At 46.1% G+C, this 19,309-nt stretch overlaps 1 protein-coding gene across 3 annotated transcripts in view; it reads left to right on the forward strand.

The window, feature by feature from the left end:
- Window positions 1-19,309, forward strand: part of LOC144826658 (hydroxylysine kinase-like) — a 379,966-nt gene that overhangs the window by 298,842 nt on the left and 61,815 nt on the right. For 2 of the 3 annotated variants that reach the window (XM_078685224.1, XM_078685222.1), the window contains exon 4: window positions 5,775-6,018. In XM_078685224.1, the coding sequence (XP_078541350.1) occupies window positions 5,775-6,018 (244 nt within the window). The remainder of the gene's footprint in view (window positions 1-5,774; window positions 6,019-19,309) is intronic. The other variant, XM_078685223.1, reaches the window with a different exon arrangement.

Consider the following 19,309-nt stretch of genomic DNA (forward strand, 5'->3'; position numbering starts at 1 on the left):
GTCATTGATACCATCCTACAAGGGAGGGACCTACAATCTCGAACACCTGTCCCTTTTATCATGAACTTGGCTGAACTAGCTATGAAGGAGAATTACTTCAAATTCGAAGACACTACCTATCTCCAAACATCGGGCACGAGGATGCGTAGTGTCTTTGCTCCAAGTCTAGCTAATCTTTATGTTCATGTATTTGAACAATCGAAGGTGCTCAATGATGAGAATCCCTACTATGTATCGCTTCGAGTATGGAAGCGATACATAGACGACATCTTCGTAGTCTGGAGAGGTTCGGAATCAGATCTGATGGACTTTCATCGTTGGTTAAATTCCTGTAACATCTACTTGAAATTCACTATCGAATACAGCAGAAGCCATTTACCGTTTCTAGATCTCTTGATCCTTGCCACTCCTGATGGTTTGATTTCAGAATTATATAGGAAACCCATGGCCAGAAATGCGCTTCTCAATTATGAGAGTTGTCATCCCAGAGCACTCAGAAACAACTTGCCCTTTGGACAGTTCTTAAGGCTAAAAAGAAACTGCACTACCAAAGAGGCTTTCGAGACCCATTCGACCAAATTGTCAGAACAGTTACGTGAGAAGAACTATCCATCCACGATTATCCACCAATCTAAGAAAAGGGCGTCGAACAATAATCGGGAAGCACTTCTGGAGCCGGCAGTCCCGAAAGAAAAGTCTGACAGGATGAATTTTGTAAATACTTTTCATACCAGATCCAATCAGGTCCAAAAGATCATAAAGAAACACTGGTCAATTTTGAACACCAGCGGGGATATATTACCTGTACCACTGTTTGCCTTCAAAAGAGGTCGAAACTTGAAAGATCAGTTGGTACATACCCGACCAAAGAACAGGTTGACCCGACAGGTGGGAACCCTATGGGATCTCCCACCGGTACAAGGGCATCACCCCTGCGGAAACTGTTCTGTTTGTCCGCAGACAACAAAATCAACCACAGTTGAGATTGGCACAGGCCGATCGTAGCAACAGATAAAATTCACGAATTGCAATAGTGAGAACACTATCTATCTCATCACGTGTCCATGCCCTAAAAGATACGTGGGCATGACCACGAGAAAGACAAAAATTCCCATTTGTGAACATAAAAGTACTGTTCGCTGCCATAAACAAGCGACGCGCCTAACAGCCCATTTCCTAGAAGTCGGACATGGCCCTAATGATTTTAAGTGGACCATACTAGAACAGCCAACTATTCCCGATCATTGTCCAGATGTAGGCAAATTTCTTTTAAAAAAAGAACAGAAATGGGTGTATAGGTTAAACAGCGACAAGGAGGGGTTGAACGAACCTATTCCCTGGATGTCGCTATGATCTCATAATAGACCTATGAGACATCTCTGTAGTCATCAACATCATCGTGTTGCCCGAATATTACATTACACATCGTCTATGTGGGCCCCAATATGCTCTAAGGGGAGTCACTATGATTGTGTCAAGAATTGTAAATGGCCATCATATGGATACAGATTATGTGGTGGCCCGTATAATAACATCTCACACTGTGATTATGCTGCAATAGGCAAAGTGGCTATCGATATGGGGGTTACCATGATTTGACAAATTATCTGTAAAATAATGGGAGGGTAATATTACAGCACCTGTTCTGACATCATAGATATCGATTAAGCTGTCAACCGTAATATTACATCACAAGTCTAAATTGCTGATTAATACTATCCAGTGAGTACGTTGTCATCCAGAGAGTGCGCACTGCCAATGATCACTACAGATGGAATACACACATCTTATAACACCTACAAGTATATTTCATCATTATCTGAGTTCCCCAGCGAGTTTGCTTGTGAACGGGACTCGGACGAACCACAACAACCATCATGCTTAGCGGGATCACGTGAGCGCTTTAGTTGTGTGAGTCACTAAATAGATGATGCTCCTCCCGTTCGGTGCCTCCCCAAGTACAGCGTAGAGGGACGCCTGGAGACACCGACGGAGAGGTTAGCGTTTTTTGCCATGGGAATATATTTAGTGTGTCGGATCATTGTTAAAAGTGAACAGGGTCCATGAAGTTCGACAATATTAGTTAGAATGTCGAGTGCCTGTACTTGTAAGTAATGCTTATATTGCAATACACGCGGCATATTGAAATCGGCAATGTTTGAACTACACCGTAGCGCGTCAACTTGTTTGTTTGTGTATGATGCACAGAACAGGGCGCATCGAAATCGGCAATGTCGTAGCGCGCAATTTTGTTTGGTTATGATGCACAGAACTAGTGCATGCGAATGATTGAGGTGGATTGACTTGCACTGAGTACTAGGTAAGGGTGATGCCCCTCTGAATCTATTAGTATGATTCCTTTGACTGCTGCTGCGTGTGAGCCTCTAACATCGCCGGCCATTTCGAGGGTAGGCTTTGTTGGGACCGTGCGTCAGTGACAGTCAGGGACAGAGACCACTCTACCCCTATCGTGATAAGCGCCAGCAACAATAGCGTTTTTACCATCTTTAGCTTGTTGCACATTAATTACAAAAGACACCAGCCTCTCCAAAGAAAGTCGTTGTAAAGATAGTTTATTGTACAATGAGCCCAGAGTTGCACATGCTATCATGTGACATAACTAGAGATCGCTGGTAGCAATTCTGAGCAGTGTGGCAGTATTTTGGCACCCTATGGGATCAACAGTGAATGCTTATGTGTTTATATATGTTTTTCTAAACAGAGCGGTGCTCCTCATTTACCTGAGCTGCAGCCAGGTGAGGTGAGGCGCGATCCCCACACTAATTGGGTGAGTGTAAATTTGTCATTAAATACGTGTTGGCAAGTTACTTCAATAACACTATTCTTGAGTGTATTGTTTTATGAAACTTGTAATGTTATGTGTTTCTTTTCACTTTCCTGTTGTTGTGATTTTATATTATAGACTGTGGTGGAGCATCTGAGCCTGAAGATCAGGTGACATGATTCCTTTTTATTTTTTGTATCACTAATCTTACAGCAGTAGCATAAACTAGGTCCTGAAGAATGCATGGGGAATTCCTTATATGCAGAAACATGTTGACCACTCGCTGAGCAGATATTCTGTTAAATCTGCCTTCACACTTGTTGTTTTTAGAGTTAGGGAGCTGAGAGATAATATTAAAGTCTTTCTTCTACTCAGTCTCATCTAATTTTATATTTTCACTTTTCACTTTTTTGCACTGCTTTTTTCAGTTGTCCTTTTACATTCTTTCCGACCACCACATAAGAACGGTGGGTCTTCTTACCTCTATTCCTTCTTGTGTGACTATGATTGCACTGACTCCTGGGTAAGGAGAACCCAAATGATGTAAAAATGGCGGAACAGGTAGACAACTGATGGGAAAATTCTCACCTAGAGTGTATGCTTCACGTGAATGTGGTGTCATTATATCACGTGGGCCTTTTTGTTAATTCAGCTGCCACCTCTTTCTTTTGTTGGTCACGACAACAGGGTCTTGTGATTTGATTTCACTTTTAGACTCCTAGATATTTCCTTGTGTTGAATCAGTCCTCTCTATGTCACCTGCTTTTCTGTTTTCTTTGTTTCCTTTACAATTCGTAGTGGCTTTGTTAGGTTTTGCAAGAGGTCAGTTTTCATCAGGTGGTCTTCCAGGTGTGAAATATGTCTTTCTCTTCCTGCATGTGTCGCTTGCCCGTATCACACATGTCTGAATTTCCTTTCAGATTGGATATAACTCAAACTTGCGAATGCTTGTTTCCTTTTCCACACCAGGGACACTTCAGTATGGCACTTGATAGGTTCCAATGTTTCACACTGAGTAGGCGTATTTGACTTTCTTCGAACCCTTTTCGGTTTTTACAACATGCGCACTATTCCTAGAGTGCATTCTACTTTGCTTTTTCATCTCTATACTCCTCCTTTTACTTTCTCCAATTGGGACATATTCCCTTTACCTAATGAGCATGGATCTTTCACATGGATCTTCCACATTTCCTACAGAAAGAAATGTGAGTGGGATTCCTTTCATGAAAACTAGCGCCTAATTATTTCTTGTTTGGTGATAACTCATTTTAGACTTTCACCACTTCCTCAGTTAAAATCGTTACTGAGCTAGGACTGACTCCTTGTTACCTTTCCATACAGGTGACTACCTTCTGATTTCTCCTGATGAAGACCCAGAGGATTCATCCAGTTCAGGAGACAAAACGTCAACTTGATTGACGCCCACCCCTGACATTCATTGTTGGATACTTATACTCTGATGCTTTGAAACTTTGGGTTTTAATTGCTCAACTAAATAATCCAAGGGGTTTGGGTGATTCGTGTAGATTTTGTACATTCTGTAAATATAGATTTTTTTTATGTCACTCTTGTTGTCATGGCTCACGGATAATTACATGGAGCACCTTTTTGGATTTGTGTATACAAGATTATCAGTCTATTTACATATATGATTCAAAATACAAAATGGAAATATCTGCAATGTGGGTGTAAGATTTCTTTTTTCAGCTAAAAAGGAATTGACTTGGACTACACGTCAATAGAATATCCATATCTTTTTAGAAAGAAATTGTGTTTTGAATTTTCCATCCTGGTAGAACATTTATTTGTATGAGTGAAACACAAGTAGTCATATAAACATACAACACTTCGAAAGGTATTTACAACATAATTGGCAGGAGACAGAAAATTATCAAGCGTCAAATCTGGCTTGTGCTCACATCTGGTCGAAAGATCCTGCTTTCAGCTTAGGCTCCACAGCCAAAGATAACACTAAAATAATTTGTTGTAATATAAAAGTCTATTACCCATGGTGTATATTCTATAGATGTTTTTATTTATGCTTAGTTACAAGGTAAGTTCCAGGTAAGTAAGTAGATGATAACAGATAGCATGTAAATAGCGGATAGCCCCACCAGGAACAGCCTCCCTGCTGCTAAGCCTGCACACTCCAACTGACAGTAACCTTGCAAATTATGTGGTAAAGCAGCCTGGGTGAGGCATCTGGTGAAGGATGCTCTTAGGTCGGTAATACTTATCACCATGACAGATTTTGTTCATATTGTCTTTGGTCCGTCTGAGCTCTAGCTTCCACCTGCCCCTTACACACTAAGGGCCCGATTAGGATGGCAAACGGGCCAGCGTCCGTCCGCCACCCCCGAGGTGGAGGGACCGTCCGCAGGCGCTGCGGCGTTCCCTCCCTCGGAATTAGAATGTGACCGCCACACTGGCGGTCACATCCCCTATATTTAACATTGCGGCGGATGCTGCTTCAAGCAGCACCCGCCGAAAGGTTAAATGTGCATGTTTTCCTTTGCATGCATGAAGCAGCAGGCACCGCATGGTGCCTGTCGCTTCGTGCATGCAAAGGCAGGGGGGTACCATAGGTACCCCCCATGTGCACCCCCTGCCACCCAACACCCCTGGGGGCCTGCAATGGGCCCCCATACTCAAACTCCACATGCTTTTCTATGGCGGAATACCCGCCGTGGAAAAGCATGTCTCCGCCGGTATCCTAATATGGCTGGCGGTGTCTGATAGACACCGCCACCATATTAGAGCTTTTCCGCGGAAAAACGGCGGAGGGAAAAATGACCCCCCAGCCATCCTAATCTGGCTGGTCTTTTCTGTGTCCGCCGCGGTGAATCCGTATCCTCCGGGCCGGCGGTGCCCTAAATTGGCTCACACAAGGCACCCCAGTCTAGTTAGGTAACGATATACTATGTTTCTGCTTTTGTAGTATTAAGAATTTTCTGTATATCAAAAGCATATTGGTTTATTCATATTTCAGAGTGGTCTGATTCCTACACAGCTATATACAACTTCTTTGTCACCTTTTCAATTACTACGGAAGTTCAGTCATCCAAACATAAACACTTTGGATCGTGGTTCCTTCATCTGGAACTTGTCTCAAATCCCTCTGCTCAAAGAAATGGTGTTTGCTTTGGATCAACAGAGACATCAGGAGGTTGTGGAGCAAACTATTCTGGAGTTCGAAAAATGTGTCCTACAAGAGCTGGGTGATTTTCGCAGAAGTGAGTACAGAAAATTACTATTGAAATGAATTGTAAGTGTAAAACGTAGAGGAGTTGCAAAGTTTTTATTAGGCGAGATCCTTGTTACTTACCCACCCGTTTTCTGCAATTCTTCTAGTCTTTCGCTTCATTAATGAGCTGGTATCGGTTTCTACGCACACTGGTGATATTTCCATCCTTGTTGTATCTGCCATGTTCACTCAAGTTAACTATGAAACTGCCTTCCTAGCAGCTTTGAAATTGTGTGGATGTTAATGGGAAGCCATTCATGTCAAAATTACAGATCCCTATATAGGACACCTCCTGAAAAGCATAGCCTGGTGCAAAATGAATATGACAAATATAAGAATTAACGTAATATGTGCCATATATGGGGATTTTTAATTTTGACATGAATGGCCGTCCATAGAAGTTGCTGGCTTTTTTTTTCTCTAAAAAGCGAGCTGTAAAGAGTCACGGCATGAAAGCCTTGATTTTAACTTGAAATCAGAAACAAAGGCATATGTAATAAATGAGTATTCACGGAATTGACATGACGTTTGTGAGCGAAAAACTTAGCAACTTTTCCGAACCCTTAGTAAAATACAGAGTCATATGGCTGAGACACTCTTGTTCGATCAACCTGTGTAGACCCAACAATTCAACATTTTTTTTTCAATGCAGTTATTTTGGTGGAGATATTTTGAAGCTGTCCGCAAGGGGAATAGAAGAACTCCAAGGTGGCCCTTATTTTAAGATTGAACAAGGAAAAAGATTTCACAAATTACTAATGCCTTGACAATTGTCTAACACTCTCATGTCGTTCCTGTATTTTGTAATGTGACACAATTGTGAATTAGGAGGCAGTATGAAGCAATAGTGAGCAGGGCCGAATAGGAAATGTGGCCTAGTGGATACTGCTGCCACCTTTAGAATCTAGGGACTCAGGCTCGAATCCAGCCGTGGGTCTTGGCTTAGCATCATGTGATTCTGGGCTAATCACTTCATCAAACTACCTGTGCCTACACAATTGTGAAATGTATTTGTGTAATACCCACTTGATCTACACAATCATATTGTCTCCCACCCTCCCCCATTCCCACGTAATGTATAGGGCCTCCAAGCTAAGGCTGTGCTATATAAATACTAATAAATAGTAGTAGTTATCAAGAGGGAACTTAGGACAGTACTGATCACTTGGTGATGTGTTTTTTTTTTTGGGGGGGGGGAGCCAGACTCAGAAACATGTTATCCAATTACGACCTAGAGGCCAAATATGGTTCTAAAAGGCTTTGCAGAAGAAAATTGTGTGAAAACAGTAACAAAAATAAAATGCTGGCCAATTAGTTTGTAGCACAAAAACTAGAAAAACAATCATTTATGACCATTTAACAAAAGGATAAAGGGTGTGGAGCAGGTGACCCCCCCTGTGAAGGAAGAGAAAGGGAGTGTCCAGTGCAGTGTGGCCCACTACAAGGAGAATTAACCAGTGGAATTTCCTACATGAAAGAAGACTAAGGAAGAGTCAGGGTGTGGGTGGCCAACCAAGGAAGGGTAGCAGGGCTAGGGTGGTGGAAAAGTAAAACATAAAAACACAATAGAGATTTAAACAATTATATTTTAAATTTGACATTTTTAAGATTGTCATCACTAATATTGAAGGATATGGCATTGTTACTTTGAAAACTTTAACTTGACCTCTATGTAGTTAAAATTATAAAGGTCAACTTTTATTACATACATTCTGTAAAACATATTGTTGAATGAGGTGCTACTAAGGCCCTGATTACAAGTTGGGGTATCCCACCCAGAGAGGTTGCTTTTGCTGGGATACCACTAAAGGCCATGACGAGTAGTTCGGTGTCTCTAGGCCCAAAAATTCTGGACCAAGAGACAGTGGCGGCTCCTCTGCCAAGGCTGAGGAGCATCGCCCCTCGGCTGCTATGTAGTAGTAAAAGAAAGGAAAAATTTAATTATAATAACGCAATCTTCTTATCATTTTATTCTTCCCTGCTGTGGCAGCATGAAGGCTGGGCTGCTCAGCTGACAGACCAGGGGAGGAGTGGTGGACATGATGCATTAACCGGCCCTCTCAGGCTGGCCAAATAGTTATGCGCACTTTAGCATGTTGTCCATGCAGGCTGCATTACAGCCTGCATGGAGACTATGCCCAGGCACTCAGTTCCCATCAGAGCATCAAACCACGGCGCTCAGACCAAGCACATTGCTGCATTGCAACAATGTGATTGGTTTAGTGGAGCCAATCACAACGCTGCATTGCAGCATTGTGATTGGCTCAGGGGAGCCTGGATGCTTCCTGTTCGGCGAGGAGAGACGACGTGGGGCAGAGCGGCGAGGAGGTAAGTGAATTTTTATTTTTTTATAAAATTATGCCTTTTTACCCCCTCTACCGTCCAAACCAACACCCCAGATCCGTGCTGGTCGCCACTGCCAAGAGACATGAGTTGAAGACGGTGCGGATTAGCACCTGGTGAAACCACTGAAGGAACAGAGGCTGTGGTCAAGAGCATTGCTCAGATCCCCCGCCCCTGTAACAGCACCTGGGGAGTAGTCATTTCTTACCATGTTCACCTCTCTCCCTCCCAGCCCCACCAGCTGTCCTGCATACACTTTCTTCCTGCTTCTAGCAGGCAGAAAATGTCAGTGCTTTTCTCCCTAGAATCGGGGAAAAACACATGAAGAAGGGAACAGTATTTCAGGATCCGTGTGGTTTTTCCCCATTCCAATGATAAGACGCTTAATTGCCAGAATTTTGTGAGGGGATTCCAATATTCTAGTATCTCCGCACCAAAACCAGACAAACGTGGCTATTTTGCATTTGTTTTGATCTAAATGCATAGATAAAACTCTGTGGTAATCTTAATGAGATTAACATTTGCAACCCTTCCATGAAGAATGTAAGTGGCCACTGGTATGAGATAACAGTGGCTTAGTGGTAGCCATTACACTTCATATCAACATTCAGACCAAACTGCACCATTCTTCTCTCTTAACAGAGGATACTAATAGCACTCTACTATTAAAAAGAACTTCTCGGAAATAGCATCTAATGGCGTGAAGATTGGTAAAATGTAACAGAATAAATACTAGAAAGCAGCTAGTTTTAAGAGGGTAGAGGGAAGGAAATCAAAACTAGGACATCGTAGAAATATCTGCATTTTGCCACCTCTTAATGTCCAAAGAAAGTGTGTCTTTAATGTCTATGAGTTTTGTAAATACAATGGTCATTGATTAGCAAATATAAAGGTCATATACTAAACATTATTATGTGTGGAAGAAGACGAAGGAGAGACACTCAGGAAGAAATGGGATGCACAACCATCCAGTGGATAATTTACTATAGAAGCAGATGGACTTTCCTGGTTGTGATACATGCTCTCTTGTTTACAGCAATACTTATTATTGAAGATACAAATGGCCATTTACGGTTAGCCTTGACACATGTGTTTACTACAGCCAAGTGAGCTATTATTCTCACTGCGCATGCACTATAGAGAGATAATAATCTACTTGCTGGATGATGATAAAAATAGACAGATGTGGGGGGCGTGGCTTGGACGGCAATGTGGACGGTTGTCTGAGTCCACTCGCTCCGCAACCCTGAGGCGAACTAAGGCCAAAAGGACCAGCCAAACAAGTTTGTTCTGATCACAATAACAAGTTTCATGCATGGGAAGTGTATACCCACAAGCTGATCGAGGTAGCGCAAGAAAAGGATCGGCGCTAACGGAGAGTTTTTGACCCTGAAGACCCTGAATACCCCGCAACACGAACAGACAAAATGGCGGCCAGGGAGTAAGACAAAGAACACCGCTGCAAACGCCGAGCTGCAACAAGAAGTGAGAAAAGCAGGAAGCCACCGCAGAACGCACCCCTCAACGTGCCCCCACAAAAGACAAAAACCTGCCAGCACAAGCGTGAGTGACGAGTGGAGCAGAGAGGAGAGTGCGCGACTCGGAGCAGGGGGAGCAGCGCGGGTTGGCGCACGAGCGGAGAGCGGAGAACTCACCGGAGGGCTCTGGGGGCGGCTCGTTAAGGAGAAAAGAGCGGAACGAGCAGTGGGTCCAGATCCACCAGCGCATCAAGCAAAGTCTGGCGAAAGCGAAACCAGCGCTGCCTGGGAGCCGCCATTACCGGAAATAAAGCCGAGTAAACAACGAGCACCGGATGTGGTGAACGCCCTAGGGAGTGCAGAAGAGAAGCTCCCTCCACCACCGCCTCTGTGCCCATATGCCTTGATAAACACCAAGGCCAAGCTAGGCGGGAGAAGGGGGCAAGACGGCGCAAAGGAAGGCGGAAAGCGAAACCAACCCATGCAAGGGCGACGCCACAACGAGGAACGAGATAACGAATAAGGCGAGAGGAGGCAGAGCTATCGCTGCGTGAGCACGCCAAACAGGCACGGAAAACAGGCACGAAAAGACCGCGCCACCCTTGAGCCCGGCCACTCGGCAACAAGCAACCTAGCACCCGACCCCGAAGGGGGGCCAAGCCAGGGTCAAAAGAGGGACAGAGCGAAGGGGGGCGCCACACGGGGCACACCAAACAGGCCAAGTAAGCCAGACTGGACAGCGAAGGAAGGGGGAGAAAGGGCAAGAGGAAGCACGAAGGGAAAGTGCCAAAAGGCCAAGACAAGCGAACTTTTGAATAAGCGCCTGCAGGCACACACCGCATACTAGCAACAGACCCCGAGAGCAAGCGGTCAAGCAGCCAGGAGCCGCAGGGGCCCGCAGCGACACGTGTAGGTGGACCAGACTCAGCGAGGGCAGCCGAAACCGGCCGAGGACGAGACAAAGCACACGCTGGCAGGACCTAAGGCTAAGACACGAACAAGGCAAATAGGAGAACCGAGTAGGTATAGAACCTATGCAGGGGACCACCCACCCAGGGCGCCCCCAACGAGCAACCCTACCTACGCTCAGAAAGAAGGACGCCTGGGTAGTATCCTGTCAAGGAGAGGGATCGGAGCAATGGCCAACAATGATGGGAAAACAGCAGAGGACCCTAAAAAAGCAAAGAAAGAGACGCCGGACTCTTCCTTGAAGACAAAAGGCGAAACAGCAACCCTGGAGACAATCCTCAGGAAGATTAATGAAGGCAACGCAGTGGCTAAGGAAACTAAACTAAAGATAGACAATATGCAGCTCGAACTGGCTGCAATCAGGGCCGACCTGCACAGCACCAACATGAGAATGGAAGCCGCCGAAGGCCGCATCAGCTCTGTGGATGACACCAATGCAGAGAACTCCAAAGTAATAGCGGAATGTCAAAAAGCAACAAAAGCCATACAAAAACAACTTGCGGAGCAGGATGACAGGGCAAGAAGAGGAAATGTGAGAATCCTTGGAGTGCCTGAAGGAATGGAGGATAAGGCAGGCTTGTGTGCAAATATGCTTGAAGACATGTTCCCCAAGCTAACAGGTATCAGCTTCGACAGGAGGTTCGAGGTGCAGAAGGCGTACAGAGTGCCGGCAGGAAAGCCAACAACAGGGAGGGGCCCCAGACCGATAATATGCAGCCCACTGCGAACATCCCACACCGAGGCCATTTTCACATTTGCCAGAAAGAATCAAAACCTGTCATGGGAAGGCAGCAAGATAGTTCTGACCCAAGACTATTCGAAACAAACGGTCGAGACAAGAAAAGGCTTCCTAGCTCTCAGAGATGCACTGCGAAAAAAAGACATCAGTTTCAGTTTTGCTGGCCCGGCCCGCTTCAGGATCACAGACAAAATGAAAACAATGACATTTGAGAACCCAGAAGACCTGAGGCGCTACATGCGAAAACCACCGACGGAGGAGATGGATACAAAACCCCCAGGAGCAGCCAAAAGAAGTGCCTCACCGGATGGTGCAGCCCTGTCGGAGTGAGACCGCCGGGGACAAAAGGACGAAGCTACCTCAAACATGTTTACACGCTCGCAAGAATCTACCTCAATAGCGCAGAACCAAATGAGAACTTTACCATGGACAACACACAAACTCTACCTCAGGGAGGATGCGGAGCAGAAGGAACTTTGTCATCGCACTCCCACTCAGCAAGTAAGGGGGGGAGGGGGGAGGGTGGGGTGGGGGGCACACGGGGGGCAGGGGGGGGGGTTGGGAGCACACACATGGGGTCACTTTTCTTTTCTATCTCTACTACTCTACTTTTCACTCTTCCACACCGTCAACGAGGAGCAACAAGCACAGACACAAACAAAACAACACAAAAGTTAGCCAAGGACTAAGGAAAGGGAGCCACCGAGCCTCGCAGTCTCCAAGGCCACACAGATCGCCAAACACAAGACATCACAAATGACACACAATGCACACACCAACCTCCCTACTGATCTCAAGATAGTCTCCTTAAACGTCAAAGGCCTCAATAGTCCAGTGAAAAGAAGGAAAGTACTAGAGCACCTGAGGAAACTCAAAGGCGATATCTACGTACTGCAAGAAACCAGACTAGAATCGGAGGATATTCCACGCCTCAAGACTAGCTGTATAGGCGACATATGGGGGTCAGCTGCACAGAACAAAAAGAACGGGGTGGTCACCTTCACAAGTAAGAAATCAAAACTAACGCTGGTGAACACGCAGGCAGACACAGAAGGGAGAATCTTAGTAACAAGCCTAGGCAGAGCAGGAGAAACGATACATGTGGCCAACATATACGGCCCCAACACCGATGACAGAGACTTCTGGGACAAGGTGGAAACACAGCTACACACCCTCCCGCTAGGAGAACTCCTGGTGGTTGCGGGAGATATGAACCAGGTCCTAGACCCAGCCATTGACAAACACCCATACAGGCAGGGCCAGAAGTCAAACAAGGGGAACATCCTGAAAAACCTCTGCGCCAAACTCAACCTCAGGGACCCATGGCGTCTCCAAAACCCAGATGCTAGAGAGTACACTTTCTATTCAAACCCCCACAACTCCTACAGCAGGATAGACCACATCCTCATATCCGACACGCACACCCACCTCATAGACCACACCGAAATTGGCCCTAGGAGTATCTCAGATCACTCACACATAAGCACCACCCTTTCAGGGAAACATAATGAGAGGCCGACCCGCAGATGGCGCTTTGACGACAGTCTGCTGGGTGAGACCTCAACCAGGGCAGAGATCGAAACATCGATCAAAGAATACCTGAGGATTAACGACACCCCCGAGACAGACAGGGACCTGCTATGGGATGCTTTAAAGGCCACTATCAGAGGGACAGTAATGAGCATAAAAGGGAGGATTAACAAAGACAGGAACAAAAAAATTACCGAACTGGAAACAGAAATCAAAAGCCTAGAGAGGGGACACATAGCTAATCTGGAAGATAAGAACACCCTCACAACCCTAACCAAACGCAAGTACGAACTAAACAGAATCCTAAGCGAAAGGGTGGGCACCTGGATTAATAAATACAAGGGCATCAACCTATGCACAGCCAACAAAGCGGGGAAAAACCTGGCATCATACCTCAAAGGGAAACAGAAACAGCATTCAATAGGGGCCATCAAAGACAAGAACAACAAATCCCAAACTGCAAACAAAGAGATCCTAGAAGTGTTCAAAAACTTCTACGAGGAACTCTACACAAAAGACGTCACCCTTCAGAGGGACGGGGGGGAAAAACTCCTAGCAAGCCTTGCCACACCAACGCTATCAGATAAAGAAAGAGACACCCTAGAAATGAGCATAACAGAGGATGAGATAGGGAGAGCCACAGCGAGCCTTAAGGACAACAAAGCACCAGGACCGGACGGCTTCAAGGCCGGCTTCTACAAGCATTACCTACACATCCTAAGACCCACAATGAAAGAGGTATACACGAAATGTGTTCAGCAAGGACGCATGACTCCGACTATGGCTAAAGCCAATATAATAGTGATACCGAAAGAGGGCAAAGACACCACTGAGGCAAAGAATTTCAGACCAATATCACTTACCAACGTAGTCTGTAAAATATACGCCAAAATTCTAGCCACCAGACTGAACGCCTACCTACCCAAGCTCATACACTGCTCACAAGTAGGGTACCTCAGGAACAGAATGTCCCATGATAACACAAGACTGCTATGCCATATAATAAATCACTCCTCCAAGAGCACCAACGCAGCGGTCATGATAGCCCTTGACGCTGAGAAGGCGTTCGACAGAGTATCGTGGCCCTTCCTGAACCAATGCATGCTGAAATTCGCGTTCGGCCCGCAATACAGGAAGATGGTGATGGCACTCTACAATGCCCCCAAAGCACGAGTTGTATTAAACGGAGGGACCTCACAAATACTACACCTAGAAAGGGGAACCAGGCAAGGATGCCCATTGTCGCCAGCCCTGTTCCTATTAGCGATAGACCCCTCCTAAACATGATCAGGACCAACACAGACATAAAGGGCATACCAGTAGAGGGAGAAACTTTCAAGCTAGCGGCATATGCAGACGATGTGCTAATAATCACAGAGGACCCGGAGAGATCAATAAAAGCACTGATGGAGACGATAGAGAAGTACGTCCAGGTCTCGGGATATAAACTAAACAGGGACAAATCGGAGTGCAAACCTCTGAACGTCCACACCACTAAGACGGTACTAGGCCAGTCCGGCTTAACCTGGCTACAGAAACCCAATAAATACCTGAGACTCCTCTTCGAAAGAGACCTCAGAGCGACACTAGAACATAATGAACAAGCCGTACTACACAAAATAAAGGAGAGAGTAGAGAGCTGGTCTCCCAAATTTACCACGTGGTGGGGTAGAGTAGAGACGATTAAAATGATGCTCACACCAATGGTGAACTACATGCTGAATATGTTACCATTGATAAATACAGAAGACTTCCACAAGAGACTAGACAAAATGCTGAGCAGCTTTCTGTGGAGGGGGAAAAAGCCCCGAATAAGCCTAAACAAACTCAGGCTGACAAAAGACCAGGGAGGCCTAAACGTAACTAACTTCAGAAGATTCCAGACAGCATGCATAGCAAGACAGGGATTATACTGGCTCACACCTAGCACAGAGTACACCCCGGCGTGGTTAACACTAGAGAGAGAACTACTGAAAGGAATGAACCCCATCGCCTTACTTACAGCCACCCGCCACCCGGCAATAAAAGAAAATGCCATCCTAAGCAGCACGAGGAAAGCGCTCCTGGGCATAGATAAGATAATGAGCACAAGCATAAAAAAAACACGGTTTGAATCCATATGGCACAACCCCACAATAAAATATAGAGACAAGACCTTAAACATGCACACATGGTATAAACACGGAATCACGACGACTAGCGACCTACTCAAACAGGGCACAAATGCAACTTTCGACATACTCAAAGCCGAACACAATCTAGGAAACATAGAGCTATACAACTTCCTGAAGATTAAGGTAGCGATAAGAAAGGCAAACCTGAACGGACTAACACCCTCTCTCATACAATACGCCATCAACCTCAACAAATTAGGACACCAAGTGGCACATCTCTACAAAGCCCTAGGACCAAAAGCCACAAAACTGAATGACAAGGTGAATAACTACTGGGGCACACTAGCGGGCAGAGCACTGAGCGAGAAGGAAAAGGCGGAGCTATGGAGGTCCACATCGAGGGGGAAGGTTACCTCAACTTTAAACCAGACAAAATTCTGGCTCATACACAAGGCATACTGGACCCCTGCCCGCTTGTCAGCCTTGGGAATCCGCGATAGTGATAGGTGCTGGAACTGCAACAAAGATAGGGGGGACCTGGCACACCTACTCTTCCAATGCTCCAAAGTCAGAACCTTCTGGGACACAATAGAAACACTGATAAACGAGATCACGGGGGCCACCCTACAACTAGACTTCCACAGCCTGGCTCTAGGGTTCACATCCCCCTCAATAGCAACCAAAGAAGACAGAGACCTTACAGATCTGCTGCTGACAGCGGCAGTCAAAACGGTCCTGTATAATTGGAAAGACACAGGGAAAGCCACACTTAAGACATGGCTCAACTGGGTCACCTTCCTAAGGGGGGCGGACACCATCACTGCGAGACACTCACCCAAAACACACAGACAGTCAAGCATGTGGGAGTCCCTAGACAGGTACCTCTCATCATACAAACCGCCATAGGCAGCAAGGCCAACCACCCACCAACAGCAGCCGGGCAACAGACCTCCAAATAGACACATACCAGGGAAACGCAATACTGCCACTCCTCCTCGCCTATCTCCTCTAACTATCTCTTCCGCTTGGGGCCGGGGGCGGGACAGAGAAGGACAATCAACGCAACCCCGAGATGGGGAACCGAGGGACAAACAGCGCGCGTACGACGAGAAATGGACTAACGTCATAGAACTGGAGCAGGAAATGAACAATTGGACAAACACCCTCCTCCCCCTCCTTTCTCTCCTCCTCTTTTCTCTCTCTTTTTCTCTTCCACCCATGTATATGTTATGCTCCATGTAAATATATATTTTTTCTACAATAAAAAATTACAGAAATAAAAAAAAAATAGACAGATGTGTGCTTGTTGATATGCATCTTCTGAGCTGGTGCGCCAGACCCATAGTTGCAAAGAATTAAAGGGCCGATTAAGATGTCATTAGGAAGGGCTCCAGATGGGATTTGGTAATGTTGAATCTGATTCTGAACCTTTGATTCCGACCGAATCGGTCAGTTTTCCTACCAACCAATTACAATGCAAGGAAGCCATCCGCGCTGTCCGACTCGGTTCCAAATGGGATTCAGGCAGCCCATGTCCTTTGGATCCTACTCGTACAGCCCAATGGAGATGGTTTCTGAACAAGCGAGTACAATGACCAATATGGACAGCTGTTTTGAATCAGTTTGCCCGAGACGAACTGGCTTTCAGAATTGGTCTTCGGGGGCCCTTTGCGGACCGTCATCACCCAGTGGAGTCCGAATGTGGCCTGTGGGGGTACCCAAGGGACCCCTCTTCCCAACCATTCACAATCCACATGGTGTAAGGTCGTCCCTAACCACCCCTTTTTAGGTCTCGCCTGAGCCAGCACGCATGCTCTGCTCTGCGTGTCTTTTAGTAAGGGGTTTTCCATGCTAAACACACGCTCGTGCATGTGCTGTTTGTTTTTTAACTTCTGCAATTGGCCTTTGCAAGCGCCTTTCTTAGAAAGACAGCACGCAATTGGTCCAAGGCGGGTGCATGTACAACCTTGTCTGTGCCCTGGCCTAGACTTCTCGGGAGCGAGCAGCGGCCGCCACATTCCTTAAATTTTTTGCAGTGCGCATCTATTACCAATTAGCGCGTTTGCGGTCGCTGCACTGCCCTGCTTGTTTTGAGTGTCTCTCCCTGGACTTCCTGTTATTTTTCACTTTCTGTGCATGGCCACGCTTGTTTCTATGTCCGTTCACGCCACCGCCAGGAGTTTACCGAGTCTGCCCTTCCCTGTTCCAGGGTGACAGAATGCGGCTTTCAACCTCGGTCACCCGGCTCGGGCCGTCTTAGCTGGGCGTAAAGAGCTTTGGACTGAATATGTACAACTTTGAGAGCAGAGCAGACGTCAAATGCAAGAACAAATCTGAAAGGCAGGGCCTGTTTCTCCCCCACTCTCTGCCACAGTAGAGCCCAGACGGTATGATACCCCACCTAGTTGAGCACTCGCTGCTGACATCTGCAGTTTGGAATTCCGGCAACATCAGACTTTTATCCTTTCAAAGTCAGTAGAATGGGTAATCGTTGTAAGGAAGGTGCTGCTGTATAAACAGCAGATTCTTGTTATCTGCGCAGGTTTATGGCTTCTGCATATTGCTTTTTGCAGCCAGTAGTTTATGCGTGTTTCCGTGGGTCCTTTTGACGAGCTGCTCTTTATAAACAGGCGCACTGAATCCAGTGTGACTGGAGTGGACTCTCAGCTCTGTCCTTGCTCCAGGCATCTTGCCGCCTCTGTGCTGCTCTCCGGTCCCACCGGCGCTTGACAAGGTGGTAGAACAAACCGTGAGCCAGCGTGAGTACTTTTCTGTCTCTAGTGCTCTGAGTGCGCATTTCTGTGGCAAGCACATCGGAGAGGCTGTGGTGCATCAGAGGAGGCCTGAGGTCAGTGCCCATGCTTCGGTGGGTGTTTTGTGTCTCGGTGTACATTGCATTGCGTGAGTATGTATGCCTTCCATGCACGCGATATTGTGAATGCCACTTGGTGAACAGTAGGCTGTGCTCTGTCATCTATTTAATTTATTGTTTGTGCGTTCTGTTGATTTACAAAATGACATGAGTGGATGCTGCCTATGCAAGGCACAGATTGTATGCATTCCGCGTCTGCCTGCTGTGTGTTTAGAGTATATTGCGTGTGCATGGCTTGTGCACATGTTTGTGCACGCTGTTTTTAAATAGTATAGTCTGCTTGAAGTGATATGGCATGCTATTGGTTGACAGTATACTATAGAGTGTACATGATGTGTTTTTCGGTGTACTGCTTGTGCATGTTTGTTTTCCGTGTTGTATGCATTTTGGTGACTGTACAGTTCATTGTGTGTGCAAGCTCTGTGTCTGCAGCAGCATCGTGAGTTTTTACAACACACCGTGCTAGCATTTATTTTTTACACTTTGCTCGTGCTGATTGTACTGTATATTGCGTGAACGTGTCCTGTGTTTTGTGTGTATACTGCACGCTGTTTGTACAGAATATTCAGTGTTCACACCGTCTCGAGGCGCTGTGCATTCATTGACTTTTTTTCTTTACTGCGTTTTTCACCATACGCGCAACGTCTTCTGGGGCTTTTCAATGTCTCCGACCTGAACAATGGGATTCCCCCGATATTTACACAATTCAATCGGCCATTTACACCCGTGGCTGCGGACATCTTACATTGTTACTGATGCATAATGGCCTAGTCTTTAGGGTGCATAAGCCCAGCCGAATCCACTGTCAACGTCCTAAAACCGGGTCCACAAACGCATCAGATGTTAATCCGTGTCTGTGTGTCGTGGGGAGCGGGGTGGGGGCACTGTGGGCACTGATGACTTCCATCCCACTGTACCCCTCAAATACCTCTGTCTCACTGAATGCAATACACAAGTATCGTGATCTCGCTGTTACTTCACTAATAATGAAGACCCAGGGCAAGTGTTTGCCAGTGTATCACTTCTACGAAAGAAAGTGCTCCCAGACATGTCTGTCAATCTGACTCACTGCAATAAAATAGGGCACCCCCTGTTATGTCTATAGCACTGCGTGACTGCTAGAAATATAAAGGGAACCGCACACATGTCTGTCACACTGCATCACTGCAACAAACATACAGCACCCGGAGATATGCCTATATCACTGTAATAAAAATAGAGCACCCAGATATGTC

The sequence above is a fragment of the Lissotriton helveticus genome, chromosome 3_2 (genome assembly GCF_964261635.1).
Source record: "Lissotriton helveticus chromosome 3_2, aLisHel1.1, whole genome shotgun sequence".
In the NCBI taxonomy this organism is placed as follows: Eukaryota; Metazoa; Chordata; class Amphibia; order Caudata; family Salamandridae; genus Lissotriton; species Lissotriton helveticus.